Genomic DNA, 15,343 nt, shown 5'->3' with positions numbered 1-15,343 from the left:
AACTATACTTCAATGAAAACTAAAATATTAAAAAAAAATTTTAAAGAGGAAAGGAATAACAGAAGAAAGATCCCTTAGTTGGCATAATAGAATTGATCAATAGAATCTCCTTTCCTAACACACCAATATGATACAAAATTCTCTGCAAGCCATCCCCTTGTAACTAGCTCATTTACATGTTATCAGTAATGTAAACAAGAATGAAACAAAAATGAGTTAAAGTAGCATGACCGGTTGAATAAAAGTACTTACCTGCTTAACTGCGTGTCAGTAGGGTCAAACTGAAAATCTGGAAATGAGGCAACTAGTGAACTCTAGAATATTTGATATAATAGACCTTTTGAAAGAATGCTGAAGAGTACTTACTCCATCAAGTTTTGTACTGGTCTTACATGAGTATTTTTACATTTAAATTGACAGCACTTTCTTGTTGATACTAAAAAAAAGAATGTTGCTGTGAGCAAGCTGTTCCCAAATTAAATCTGCAAAATTTCAAAGTGTTATTTTATCAAAACAAGTTTTAATGAGACATATGTATAAAAGGAAAGGGAGTCGGGGTGGGGACGAAAAAAGGAATGAAAAACTCCCATTGGTAGAAGCGTGCTTCAGCGTTGCAGAAAAAAAGCAATTTCACTTATGGAGACCACTTCAGAAGATGCTTTCGTATATCTTGTTTGATCCTGACCGCCCTGTTAGGTTGGTGGTTTCACCCCTGTTTTACAGCCAATTTCACAGCTTGGGTAAAGTTAAAAGGTTGGCCCCAGTCTCCCACAAATGGCTGCAGAGCTGGAAGTCAAAGCCTAGTCTCCCAAATGCCTGAGTGCCCAGAACCTCCAGGCTGTCTGGAGCTCCCTGGCCATCTCCAATTTCTGAGGCAATCAGTATTTAAAAAAAAAAAAAAAAGGTACACAGTCAATCCATGTGTTAAATATGTACATTCAACAAGTTAATGTTTAAAGCACAAAAATATTTACTATTCTAAGATAACAGGATATATATATATCTAGTCCACCGTTACCTTTGTGGTTCTGTGATAAGACAAATCGAATGGCATCTTTTAATTTGTCGGTTTATCTGGGCAACTGCGTGTCTAACCTGATTTGGAAAGGGCAAAGTCTGAATTCTATCCCTTTGTGAATGGGGGTGAATCCCCAGCACAAATGGCTGCTAGTCACTCCCACCCCAGCCCTGGAACTGCTAAACCAGTTGAGCCCAGTGGACCAAGCAGCGACCGGCAGCACAGTGGGGACCACACCATGACCCCGAAACTCCATGGCAACAGCCCTTCTTTACAGTAGAGGATTATGTCACGCCCGCCTGGTCAGACCGCCCCAGAGGGGCACGTTAATTCACTCCGACATTTCAGGGGAAGCCTAGGCTTGCGGTTTTACCTTTTCCTCAGATTCATCAGTATTTTTAGTGCTCCGTGTCAGGTGGACACTGGGACGTGTTTCCGGAGTTACCGAATGAACGAGAGGAAAGGGACGGAGGATGCGCCCTGCCCGAGGGCCCCCGGCGTGAAGCAGGGGAGAGTGGGGCTCGGGCGGCGACGCAGGCCTGCCTGGCGCCCTCGGCAGGGAGAGCCCTCCCGGCCTCGGACACTGGAGGCCCCGCCCCCCGCCCCGGGAACGCCCCGCCCCGCGCCCTAGCCCCAACCCCGGAGGGCAGCCTGGCCCCGCGGTCCTAGGGCCGCGGCTCCATCTCCTTGGCAACCAAAGGGACGCTTTCTCCTTAGCAACCAGCGAGGCTCCCACCATGGCTGAAGAAGAGGAAGTTGCTGTCCGGACGGAGAAAGTTAAACGGATCCAGAGGGTGTTTATAAACCTGCTGGACTCATACAGCAGCAGAAACATCGGGAAGGTGAGCGGCGGTGGATGACAGGAGAACCCAAGCCCCCAACTCCCAGTCCCCCGCCCCAGCCCCGGAACCCAGCGAGGGCCTGCACCACCGGACGCTATCAGGGCCTCCCCTAAGGGACCCTCCCTCGTCCTGGGCACGGCCAATGCCCCCTGCTCCCCAGTCTGCACCCAGGCTAGACAAGCGCCCCACTTGGAAGCCCAGGTGTTTGGAGATCTCCGTTCCAGCCGGGGTTCCTCCCCTGTTAGTAAGAGGAAACTGAGGCTTCGAGGCAGAAAGGGGCTTGCCCAAGATCACTTAGCGAGTTGGGGGCAGGACCTGGACATAGGGCCAGGTCTCCGACCTCCTAACCGGGTTCTCTTTCCATTCCCGGCAACTCGTCTGTATCAGGCAACTGACGGAAAAAGAAGTCCAAAACTAAATGCAATAGCAAAGCATTAAAAAGACAGGGGTAGTATGAACTTACTTGTGTCTTTCAAAAAGATAGATACAAATATAGAGAAGATAGATAGATAGATAGATAGATAGATAGACAACCTAAATACAGAAAAACGTCTCAAAGGATACACAAGACACTTAACCGTTATCACCTCTGGAGGATGGGAGTCACTCGTTCATGAACTCCTACTAAAAGGCTGGCACAGTAAATAAGACCAAAAAAGGTTTTGACCCTTGAAGACCCTGCCCCTCTGGAAGGAGACAGACAATAAATAATTACTAGAATAAACAAGATATTTCAATAGGTGATAAGTACTCTGAAGGAAAGAGAATAGAAGAGGTGGACTGGGGAAGAGCGCAGCTGCTTTCAATAGAGTTGCATGAAAGCGCTCTCTTGAAAGGTGACATTTAATCTGACACACACAAGATGAGGGTCCAGCCCGAGGAAATAGTTCCCAGAGGGCACGGCAAAGGCAAAGGTTGCAGAGGACAGAGTGGTGAGGCTGCAGTGAACCAGGGGCTCCAGGGGACAGCAGACACCATGCCCAGGACCCATGTGGCTTTGGGGCCCGCACAAATGTTATAATTTCTCTTAAAATAGGAAGGAAGCAAATTAAATTTTACAGTCAAAGATAGTGTGTCATTATAGATATACAGTCATAAAATATCATTTTTAATATACTTTTGGCGGAAAGGGGCTGTGAAAGTCAAAATGTGGCCCAGCTCAGCAACTAAACAGTGCCTCACACGTGGTCAGCAGTTCATCGATATTTATTGTGTAAATTAGCAAAGCAGAGTCAAGCCCAAAGGCCCAGATCTTGTGGGGCTTTGGTCAGGAATTTGGTTTATGTTCTAAATCCATTGATAGCCATTGGAGTACTTAAAAAGGGACGTGACATGATTGAAATTAGGAGGGAGGGAGGGAAGAGAATTTAACTTTTTACTTTATCCCCTTTTGAGCTCTGATTATTTTTTACGACATAATATTTTTACAATAAAACTTTTTGTTGGGAGAGATTTTTTCCAAAGCTTATCAATAACAGAACTTCCGGTTATTCCTTAACAAACCAGGACTTGACTTTCTCAAATTCCAAGTAATTGCTATTGTCTGCACCAAGCAATATGGGAGTAGAAATATAAAGCATCTAAAAAAACGTGGAAGCCATGTCTCTTGTCCTCAGGCCTAGCTGAGCAGTGCCACCACAGCCCCTTCTCCCCCGGTCTCTGGGTAGTGTGTCAGGGCGGGGCACCTGTACAGCCGGGGTGTCATTATCAGAAGGTCCAACTTCACCCCTTCCTGCCTATGCGATCTTGGGCAAATTACTTATTGCTGGGCCTCAATCTCCTCATCTGTGAAACGGGATAATAAATTGAATATGTGTGTTTGAGAGGTAAATGAAAATATATATGGCATACTTGGGAAAAATAGATTCCAATAAGAGATTGAACCTGACACCTTGTCTATTAACTTGGACTGTTTTTTTATCAAAATAAAGGAGGTGGGGCATTCTGTTGTGTTTTTACTCCCAAGGGGTGATATCGTCATGATTATTTACACATGTTTAAACTATAAATTATATGTCTAATATATAAATTAAAATTATTTCTCTTTATATATGAAACCCATGAACATTGCATAAACAACTCACAAAGACAGCTTTTGTAAAACCAAAAAAAGAAACTTTGCCAACCTCATTCTATTTCATTATTCATAGCCACTGGTCCCATGTAGTTATGGAACGTTTAAAAGTGTCTAGTCCAAATGGAGATGCACTGTAAGTGTAAAATGCACATCAAATTTCAAACACTTACTATGGGAAAAGAAAACAATATATAATATCTCAATAATGTTTATATTGATGACATGTTAAACTGATAATGTTTTGGATATACTGAGTTAAATAAAATGTTACCTAAATTTTTAAAAATTTAAACTTTACCTAAGTTAACTTCACCTGTTTCTTTCTCCTTTTGTTAATGCGGTACTAGCAAATTTAAGTTACCTAAGCCGATCGCATTACATTTCTACCTATCTGTTAGACAAAACGACCATCGTGAATTTAGCCCAGCTCTGCCTGGTGCTAGGGAAGGATAATACCCTTAACGAGCTTTTAAGCTCTCCGAGCCTGAGTTCCTCGCCTATGAAATGGGGAGTCATAATAGTGAATAGACACTTCACTGTGTCTTTGCGGGAATTAAACCAATTTCAATGAGATACCGGTGTACAAAGCGTGAGTGGCACCGCTAGCAAGCCTTCAGTAAAGGTCAGGTTTTAGAATCGTCATTCATTGACTGGCCTTACTCTCCGTTGTTCTTAGTATTCAGGAAATTCCTGTTTGCTTGCAGTTTCTCTCTACCTCTGTGGTCGGGGCTTCACTTGAAGAAATTACCGAAGAGGAGGAAAAGCACGATGAAGATAAATCAGCCGTGCCAGAAGCCTCCTCAGCCAACCTGAAGGAAGGCACGTTCCAGATAGTGGGCACGCTTTCCACGCTCGAAACCCCCTGCCCCAACTTTGCCATGGAGACCTACTATGTAAGTCCAGAGGGACTGCTGACAGGGGGCGAAGGGGAGGGCCACCCCCTGCTCCGATGCCCTGCCACTGTGTTTGCTCCTTGTCTCCTCTCTCCTGCCAATGTGAGAAGGTGGGGAAGTTGAGGAGAGAGGTGAGGGCAGGTCTTCCTCCTGCGATGGAAATTAACAACCCTTGTCTCTCCACTTTCAAGTCTTGCCTGCAGCAGAGAACTTAAATGAGATATTCTTAGAAAGTATGGATCTCATTTGGACTTTCAGACTCATAAAGTTCTCTGCCCTGTATTTAGAATGTATTCTGCCCTGCACCACCCCAACATGGCTCTGGGCCATGGCCGGCGCAATCTGTGAAAGAGACATCTCCTTTGGTAATAAGCCACTCAAGGATAACACCATTATATTGCTGTCTTACTGAGAAATACTGCTGCCTTCACATGACAAATTCTACACAGTCCTCATCCAAGGACTTAAATACCTGCAAGAAGGGTGACCCTCCCAGCCTAATTCCTCCCATCACCCTGCCTGCAGCCCTCTAGATCCTAGGAGACAGCTTTGCACATGCTGTACCCTGGAATAGCCTTCCCTCTTCCCTCCTCCAACCAGCCCTATTCATCCTTCACGATTTAATTCGGGTTGTCTTCTCCTCCAGGAAGCCCTCCATGATTCCCCACTCCCAGTTTAGATTCTGAGCTCTCTACCTGCCTAGATTCTTACACTTTTCTCACTCCATTGTTATTATCTGTCTATTGTGGGTCACATTATTAGTATCTGTTCCTTGAGAGTAGAGACAGCACCCCATTTATTCTCATGTGTATCCTTGCACGGTGACGGACAGCACTGGCCCTCAATAAGTATTTGTCAATGAATGAATGAGTCCCCTCCTACCATCTTTGGGAACTTTCTTCACCACTTACCCCCTTTTACCCTCTTCTGGATCTTGACTCGCCACTGGCTTCTTTCTTTCCACGTCTACGTATGCTCACATCTTTCTCGCTGGAAACACACACACACACACACACACATACTCTTACTTTGGCCTCCCTGCCTCTTTCTCTGCCCATGGCCCCTGCCACCACTGAACTTGAGAGAGGGCTCAGCCACCTTTGCAGGCCTCACTCCTGCACTCTCCAGCCCCCACCCCTTCACAGGAGATGCCCTGGCCATTGTCACCAGCCAGCCCCTCATTACCAAGGGCCTCTCTTCCCTGCTTCCCAGCAGCAGCAGCTGGCAGACTGCCCTTACGCATCCACTCCTTCCCTTTAAATGCAGTTTTTCTCAGAGCTCCCTCCCTTCTCCTAATAGGCATCCTTTCTAAATCTTATTCAGTCCTATAGCTCCAGCTCCCCTGTACAAGCCAACGCCTTTCAAATCCTTCTCCAGCCCTGTTGACCAACCTGCACATCCAACTGCTTCCTAGTCTACTCCCCGAGATGTCCTGCAGCACTTCTATATCAATTTACCCAGGATGAAGTCTCTCACACTCCTCTACAAAACTACTCTGCCCTGGGGCTTCCCTGGTGGCGCAGTGGTTGAGAGTCTGCCTGCCGATGCAGGGGACACGGGTTTGCGCCCCGGTCCAGGAAGATCCCACATGCCGCGGAGCGGCTGGGCCCGTGAGCCATGGCCGCTGAGCCTGTGCGTCCGGAGCCTGTGCTCCGCAACGGGAGAGGCCACAACAGTGAGAGGCCAGTGTACCGCAAAAAACAAAACAAAACAAAACAAAAACAAAACACTACTCTGCCCTAATTGGTATTAAGGGCCTTGCTGTCTATTATCAGTTTAGGCTGTTTGGGGCTGCAAGTAATAGGAAAAAAAAAAAGGCAATGCAAATCAGTAACCAATAAGGAATTCATCAACTTATGTGGCTGGTGGTCTCAAGGAAGCACCTGCTTCAGGCCTGGCATGACCCAGGGGCTGCAGCTCCTTTTCCAGCCCTTTTCTGGGCTCTGTCTTCCTCTGGGAGGGACTTCATCCTCAGGTTGGCAGCAAGGCGGCAACATTCCAGGGCTTTGCACACAAACGCAGCAACACTCTGATGAAGAGAACTTCCAGAAGTTCTCAGAAAAAGGAGGATGAACATTCCAGCAGCACACCACAGGTGCCTTGAATCTCAGTGTCTTAAGTTGAGTCACTCGCTGATTCCTGAACCAATCACTTACCCTGAGATCAGTAAGGCCCATCCCTTAAACTAGAAGGTGGAGTTAATTTCCCACAGGCTGAGAAGGGGCGTATCTGCACAAAATTGGGGTTCTGTTGGGAAAGAAGAAAAGGAGATGGATGATTGTAGACAAGCAAGAGTGTCCTTTCCACCATTCATCACGCACTTGCCCCCATCACAACTGCAAGCCTGGCATTGCTGTGGGCTCTTGGCTTCCCAGTATAGACTGGAAAACACACACACGCGCACACATACACACGCACACATACACACACACACACACTGCGAGTGCTGTGCGTTCAGTTTTATTTGGGGTTGACTGAGGGCTATAGCCTGGGAGACAGCCTCTCAGAGAGCTCTGAGGAACTGCTCCAAAGAGGTTGGGGTGTGGGGAGTCAGTACGCGTGTGATTTGGGTGAAGGGGCCACGTGCAAGCAAGTACACGTCTCAGCAAAAGGTCAGTTCTGGTCACAAGGAGCAGATCTCTCCAGTCATGCCTTTGGTGCTTTTCTAGGTACGAGAAGACACACGATATTGGGTTCATAAAAATTTCTCCTGCAAATGTCTGTCTGAAGTCCTTTCCTGCCAGATTTTTCCAGAGCACAGAGGGCCTCCTTGCTGACCTCAAATTAAAGAGCTCAGCTTCTTATTGAACATGTTACTAAAGAGGTTTCGTCAAAAAGACCAAAGCCCCTGTCATCGTCAGACTCTTCAGATTCTTCTTTCTTTGCGTCTACTTTCTGCTCCTCAGCGGGGGCAGCAGCGGTGGAGGAGGCAGGACCTCCTGCTGGGGCAGCTCCACCAGCCCCTGCACTGCCGATGAGGCTCCCTGTGTGCTGACCTTGGCCAAAGCCTTTGCAAACAATCCTGGCCAGAAAGGTTCAACATTGACACCGGCTGCTTAATGAGAGCATAGATCTTGTCCTCTGTGACCATCACCTCATCGTCATGCGGGATGAGGGCCGAGAAGATGCAGGCGAGCTCCGAGACGGAGGCCGTGGTGCGGGGCCAGTGCTAGGCGGGGGCTGCCGGACAGATGAAGTGAGGGCCTCGCCCCAACGCGGCCTTAGCTTCCTTGGAAGGACGGAGCACCTTAGCGGCAGCTGAAGGAAGGGAGGCCTCAGCTCGTGTCTTTAATCGCTCTCGAAAGAATGCCTACTTTCCATTCTCCTGGCTATCTGCGTTGCTTCAGATCTCCATCACTGATCACTCTTTATACCTGAATTTGATTCAGTGAATGAGTATTGAGCACTTTGAAGACCCGCAGAAAAACACGGAGCTCGCAGCCTAGCAGGAACTCTGCAATGTCAACTAGTGGCTACAGAGCAGGACAGTGACATGATGACAGAGGTGTGCGCACAGCCGCGTGCAGAGCACTCTGAACAGGGCAGTATGAATTCTCAGTCTTATCTATAGCGCCAGGCAAACGGAGCTTCAGACGCCTCCCTGCCACACAGAGCAAGACCCCCTAACCTCCTCTGATCGGGAGATTCTGCACAGCTGGCCCTCCTTTGGGAGCTTGGGGTCTACTGGTGATGCTGGGACTGAGGCTGAACCTCCAGGGCTGAATAGAGCTTTCCAAGCAGATAAAAGGACAAGGAAATGACACACAAGGGGGCATCTGGCAAAGTGTATGGTGTGCTTTGGAATAGAAAGCATCGGTATAGCTAGAGCTTGGGTTCTGGGCAGCCAAGGGGAAGAAGCAAGAGTGGCATGAAAGGTGAGAGAGAATGGAGGATGGAAAAACATTAGGCTGGTCCAGGTTGTCAAAGGTGCTTTTGCCTGGCTCAGCAAATGGCCTGCTAGTCCGTGAACTTCCCAGGCTCTGCTGAGTGAGCTTGTATTCACCCTTTCAGCCCAGCTCAAATGTCAACTCCTATGAGCCATAGTCCCATACTTCACCTAGTCCATCAAACCTCAGATGTCCTTCTATGATAGCCCTTTCTACCTCGGGGGCTGCCACGTAGGGCTGTACGGATTGCACACTGCGCAAGGTTGCCCAGCTATGGGCATGGGTAGGAGCTGAAAAGCGATGTGTTCTGCTGGCTACAGTGTGTCCCAGACTGGGTGCCTTATAATTTTTCCACCAAGAGCAGGTTTCCTTTTTCTAATTTGTACAAAGGCTTCATATGTGCTTAGCTGCGCCCTCGTCCACATTAGACCCTAGTTATTTGTTAAAATTTTGCCAACAACACACACACACACACACATGCGCGCGCGCACGCGCGCGTGCTAATCTGTAATATCAACAATCATACATTATTTATTTTGCCTTTCCCCTTGGGGTGAAAATGAGGGCCCACAAATATTTACTGGGGGAACAAATGAATGCACAATCATGGTCACTCAATATCTGGTCAGGATGACCATTCTCTTGAAAACGTGCCTGTTTCATCCTCAATCATTCCAATCATGATTTACCAAGTGTGCGTGTTTTCCTTTGGACACAGTGATCACCAAAGTTACTTTCATCCCATATAAGAACTTGGTATTTTTAACCATTAAAAGTTTCTGTTTTTTTTAAAATACTCCCTGCTGTCAACTGTAATAAGGTACCTTACATCTCGAATGAGACCAGATTAATTCCATTTTGAGGATTCTGAAATAATCCATATTAATCACTTATCAGCATTTCTGAGTGATTCATGATCTATAGTTGCTCAAAGAATCTTGCATAGAGCTTGAGTTTGTTTTAAATGCCTCACACATTTTCTTCCAGTGTGTTCTAATTCTTTCTTCCTGAATCGGGGTTTAAACAGCATGCAGAAATAGTACCTAAGATCATTATGCAATTTTCTTATTCATCTGTTCCAGGCTATTTACATAAACTTTGTTACTTGAAAACTACACACAGAAGAGAGCCAAAATTTCATTTTAAATAAAAAAATCCTTCTGCGAATGTTTCCTGTGGGACTCTCCAGGCAACATATCTCATTTGGAAATTGTCACTCCCATCTAAATATTAAGGTTACTTTGTGCGCTTCTTGCAACAAATGACTGTCAACTTTCTTTTTCAGGCTATCTCTCGAGAAGACCTTCTCATGCACCTGCTGGAGTGTGATGTTATCATTTATAACATCACTGAGAACCCCCAGCAAGTGGAGGAAGCCATCTGGGCAGTCTCTGGTCAGTGAGATGCACCCTTGATCTCCAGGGACGGGACTTTTTTACTTTACCTAAGAGTCATCTCAGGAACACTAGGCAAATTAGGACCGTGGAAGAACTGATCTGAAGTTCACCTAAAACAGGAAGTGAAATCAGACTAGTGGATACGCCTGTGGATAGCATTAAAACATAAAGGGAGGCATATGAAAATATGTAAGAGTTTATGTGAGGGACTTCCCTGGTGGTCCAGTGGTTAGGACTTTGTGCTTCCAGTGCAGGGGGCATGGGTTCCATCCCTGGTTGGGGAAATAAGATCCCACATCCCACATAATGTGCAGGGTGGCCAAAATAAATAAATACATAAAAATAAAGTTGATGTTTACTGCATTTGACAGTGTTTCTTATTATATATAAAAAAAAAGAAGAGTTTATATGAACAAAACTCAATTCATATTGGGAATTCCCTGGCGGTCCAGTGGTTAGGACTGTTTGTGATTAGCTGTTCTTAGGTTTGGGTTTGCTTATTTATGCTGCTAAGCTATTAGGACCACCTCAATCTAATGGCTTCCTTGTTTAATTAATTTAGCAACAGGAGCTTCCGAAGAATAGAATTTTTTAAATTGAAATATAGTTAATGTACGATATTATAAGTTATAGGTGTACAGTACAGTGATTCAAAATGTTTAAAGGTTATACTCCGTTTATAGTTGTTATAAAATACTGCCTGTTCTCTGTGTTGTACATCATATCCTTGTAGCTTATTTTATACCTAATAGTTTGTACCTCTTAATCCTCTACCGCATAAAGCCCTTCCCCCTTCCTCTCCCCACTGGTAACCACTAACTCGTTCTCTATATCTGTGAGTCTGCTTCTTTTTTGTTATAGTCACTAGTTTGTTGTATTTTTTAGTAATATCATACAGTATTTATCCTTCTCTGTCTGACTTATTTTACTTGGCATAATATGTCCATCCATGTTGTTGCAAATGGCAAAATTTCATTCTTTTTTATAGCTGAGTAGTATTCCATTGTATATATATTCACCAATTTTTCTGTATCCATTCATCTGTTGATGGACCTTAGGTTGCTTCCATATCTTGCCAATTATAAATAATGCTGCTAGGAACATTGGGGTACACGTATTTTTTGGAATTAGTGTTTTCATTATTTTAGATATAGACCCAAGAGTGGAGTTGCTGGGTCATATGGTAGTTCTGTTTTTGGTTTTTTGAGAAACCGCCATACTGTTTTCCACAATGGCTGCACCAATGTACATTCCCACCAACAGTGCATGAAGGGTTCCCTTTTCTCCACATCTTCGCCAACACTTGTTATTTGTTGTCTTTTTGATGATGGCCATTCTGACAGTTGTGAGGTGGTATCTCTGTGGTTTTGATTTGCCTCTCCCTGATGATTAGCCATGTTGAGCATCTTTTCATGTGCCTGTTGGCCATCTGTATGTCTTCTTTGGAAAGATGTCTACTTAGTTCTTCTGCCCATTTTTTAATCTGGGTCGTTTGTTTTTTTGATGTTGGGTTGTATGAGCTGTTTATATATGTTGGCTATTAACCCCTTATCATTTATATCATTTGCAAATATTTTCTCCCATTCAGTAGGTTGTCTTTTCATTTTGTCACTGTTTTCCTTTGTTGTGCAAGAGCTTTTAAATTTAATTAGGTCCCATTTGTTTATTTTTGCTTTTATTTCCTTTGCTTCAGGAGAGAGATCCAAAAAACTACTGCTACAATTTATGTCAAAGAGTGTTCCGCCTATGTTTTCCTCTAGGAGTTTTATGGTTTCTGGTCTTACATTTAGGTCTTTAATCCATTTTGAGTTTATTTTTGTATATGATGTCAGAGAATGTTCTAATTTCATTCTTTTACATGTAGCTGTCCAGTTTTCCCAACACCATTTATTGAAGAGACTGTCTTTTCTTGCCTCCTTTGTCATAGATGAACTGACCATAAGTGCATGGGTTTATTTCTGGGCTGTCTATTCTGTTCCATTGATTTATGTGTCCAAAGAATAGAATATTTTTGATCATTAAAAGAAACATTAACTTTCAAAATTCAACCTTTATTCATTCCACAGGCATGGCTTAAGGAGGTGGGGTTGAACGTATTGGGAAGATACAAAGACAAATTTAAAAAAAAAGATACCCTCAAGGCTCTTGTAGGCCCACAAGAGAGCTAAGGGACTCGGGAGAAACTTTCATGCAGGGCAGAGAATGACATGTTGACACAAAAGCTATCACAAGATGGATGTGACTTTAGGAGGAGAGGAATTATTTAGTTTTAAAATTTTTTTATTTTTGGCTGTGTTGGGTCTTTGTTGCTGCACGGTGGCTTTTCTCTAGTTGCAGCAAGCGGGGGCTGCTCTTCATTGCGGTGCGCGGGCTTCTCATCGCAGTGGCTTCTCTTGTTGCAGAGCACGGGCTCTAGGCACGCGGGCTTCAGTAGTTGTGGCGTGCAGCCTCAGTAGTTGTGGCTTGCGGGCTCTAGAGTGCAGGTTCAGTAGTTGTGGCGCACGGGCTTAGTCGCTCTGCAGCATGTGGGATCTTCCCAGACCAGGGCTTGAACCTGTGTCCCCTGCATTGGCAGGTGGATTCTTAACCACTGCACCACCCGGGAAACCCCAGGAGAAAAGGAATTATTTCTAACTGTGAGGATTTGATTCAGTTCAACAAGCGTTCCCCAATAGCAAGGGTCAGGAAGGGGTCGCAGAGAACACGTTCATATTTTAAATGCATTGAAAAAGGTAATGAACTCTAAGGGACAAGATGAAGTTTAGCAATTCGGTGCTTTGTGATTCATCCCCTTATTAAGTCCGGATCAAAGGAGAGAGCAAATCAGCTTATTTGAATTGCCATTCTAGGCTAGGAGGACAGCCAAAAAGACACAAGCACCTTACTTTGCAGTATTTTTTACACTTCAGTATGTTGGTTTTTGGCAGATGAGTTCAGGCGTCAGCAAACTTTTTCTGTTAAAGGCCAGATAGTAAGTATGTTTAGCTTTTCAAGCCAACTCCTCTGCTGTTGTAGCAAGAATGCAACTATAGACAATATGTAAATGAATGGGCCGGGTTCCAATAAAACTTTATTTACAAAAAACAGGCGGTACATTGCCAACCCCTGAATAAGACCAATAGCAAAGCTATATTTTGGCTCATGTTCAGAGAAATGGAATGAAGCCTCAGTCATATCTGTACCATATTCAGAGAAATCATGATGAAAAAGTACTCTCTGTGGATGTGCTGGAGTCCTCAGGAGCTCAGAATGTTTGATTTCTCATTTATCCCTGTGGGCCTAAGTTTCATTCAGTAAGAGACAAATCAATAACATGAACAATGTGTCATCTTTTGAAACAGAGCTTTTTAAACGCCTACTGTCCACATGTTTATCCCTTTGCAAATATTTACAGATGATGTGTAATTGCACTTTCTAAGATAATTTCACCACCTAAAATAATAATCAGACCTAATGTTTACTGAGTTCCTATTTTGTGCCAGTCTTTGGAAATTGATTTTTTTCTATATCATGTATACTCACAATTTTCTTTACATTTTAATTTTTTTTCTGAAATAAAACCTGGACATGTTTTGAAAGTTAAAAAGCACAGTAGGATTTAGAATAAAAAGCAACAATTCCCTGCATTTCTTTTCCATCCCATCTCTACTGTTCAAAAGGAACCTCGGGCTTCCCTGGTGGTGCAGTGATTGGGGATCTGTGTCCCGGTCCGGGAGGATCCCACATGCCGCGGAGCGGCTGGGCCCGTGGACCATGTCTGCTGGGCCTGTGCATCCGGAGCCTGTGCTCTGCAGTGGGAGAGGCCGCAGCGGTGAGAGGCCCGCGTACCGCAAAAACAAACAAACAAAAAAGGAACCTCATTTAACCCACTTGTTCCTTTTAATACACAAAAATGCCTGCACTGATGTCCTCCGATTATGAACTTTAGACATTAACCACTGAGCTCCTGCTATGACAGATGAGCTTCAGCACCTAATAAGATGTCTCCCACTAATCATCAAGGGAAGATAGTAGTTCTCAAACTTTGACACTGCATTTCCTTGCATGAGCTTTAAAATGTAGAGTATGTTCTATATTGCTTCCTTCTTCATTCTAATAAAGAGCTTTAAATAATTAGGACAATTTTATTCTCTATTTGGTGAAAAACTTTTAAATGTGTTACCTCTTTTTTGGGATACAAAGTGTTTGTGTCTGTAAGAAAGTATAGCCCTTGGTCAGTCATGGGGGACTGGGTGAGTGGGGAGGACATGGGGTGGGTGGGGCTATAGAGAGAATAGTAGAGGGAACTTTCTCACTTTACCTCATGTACTTTCTGAGATTTGGGGAGTTTTTTGTTTTTACAGTGGATATGTATTACTTCTTAATGATGTTTTATGGAACTATTTTCAAATATTTTAATATAAAAGAATTCCTCTACCTTGCCTTTCACAGATACTATCAAAGGAAGGCAAAACTGGAGAAAGAAATGAAGTGTAAGAAATGCAAGAAAACATTTGTATATATGGATAAAATGTGCTGCTTGTTCACAAGTGAACGAGCAGATCATTTTAGACCCATTAAAATGATCACAAATAAAAAAGGATAACCCAGTTAGAAGACCTCTAAGTGTGCCAAGCGTTCACAAAATAGGCCAATCTGAGGCACAGCAGAGCAGGAAGGGTAAAGAACAAAATTAAATTGAAGAGGCGGTTTTTGTTAATAGAATAAAAATAGAAACTAAAGTTAACATTTCATTGGGATTAATATGTGGACATAGTGTTCTTTTTTTTTTTAAATCTTTACTGGAGTATAATTGCTTTACAATGGTGTGTTAGTTTCTGCTTTATAACAAAGTGAACCAGCTACACATATACACATATCCCCATATCTCTTCCCTCTTGAGTCTCCCTCCCTATCCCACCCCTCTAGGTGGTCACAAAGCACTGAGCTGATCTCCCTGTGCCATGTGGCTGCTTCCCACTAGCTATCTATTTCACGTCTGGCAGTGTATATATATGTCCATGCCACTCTCTCACTTTGTCCCAGCTTACCCTTCCCCCTCCCCGTGTCCTCAAGTCCACTCTCTAGTAGGTCTGTGGACATAGTGTTCCTAGACTTAATTCAATAATACTCTCTCACCTTACCGTTGGATTCCATGAGTTTATTAGATTCAGGATATCAGTATTTTATTGTTTTCCTTTTTGTTTCGAGATTGATTTCGAGAAATCAGCTCATGAGACTAAAATTTAC

The 15,343-nt window shown here is 44.1% G+C and overlaps 1 protein-coding gene across 4 annotated transcripts in view; it reads left to right on the top strand.

Moving 5' to 3' along the window:
• Window positions 1-1,729: 1,729 nt before the first annotated feature.
• Window positions 1,730-15,343, top strand: part of AK7 (adenylate kinase 7) — a 54,556-nt gene continuing 40,942 nt past the window's right edge. For all 4 annotated transcript variants that reach the window (XM_033852551.2, XM_033852552.2, XM_033852550.2 and 1 more), the window contains exons 1-3: window positions 1,730-1,860; window positions 4,642-4,830; window positions 10,003-10,111. In XM_033852551.2, coding sequence (XP_033708442.1) covers window positions 1,756-1,860; window positions 4,642-4,830; window positions 10,003-10,111 — 403 coding nt within the window. In that variant the 5' untranslated portion in view covers window positions 1,730-1,755. The remainder of the gene's footprint in view (window positions 1,861-4,641; window positions 4,831-10,002; window positions 10,112-15,343) is intronic.

The sequence above is a fragment of the Tursiops truncatus genome, chromosome 2 (genome assembly GCF_011762595.2).
Source record: "Tursiops truncatus isolate mTurTru1 chromosome 2, mTurTru1.mat.Y, whole genome shotgun sequence".
Classification (NCBI taxonomy): domain Eukaryota; kingdom Metazoa; phylum Chordata; class Mammalia; order Artiodactyla; family Delphinidae; genus Tursiops; species Tursiops truncatus.
This window is presented reverse-complemented; position numbering and strand designations above follow the sequence as displayed.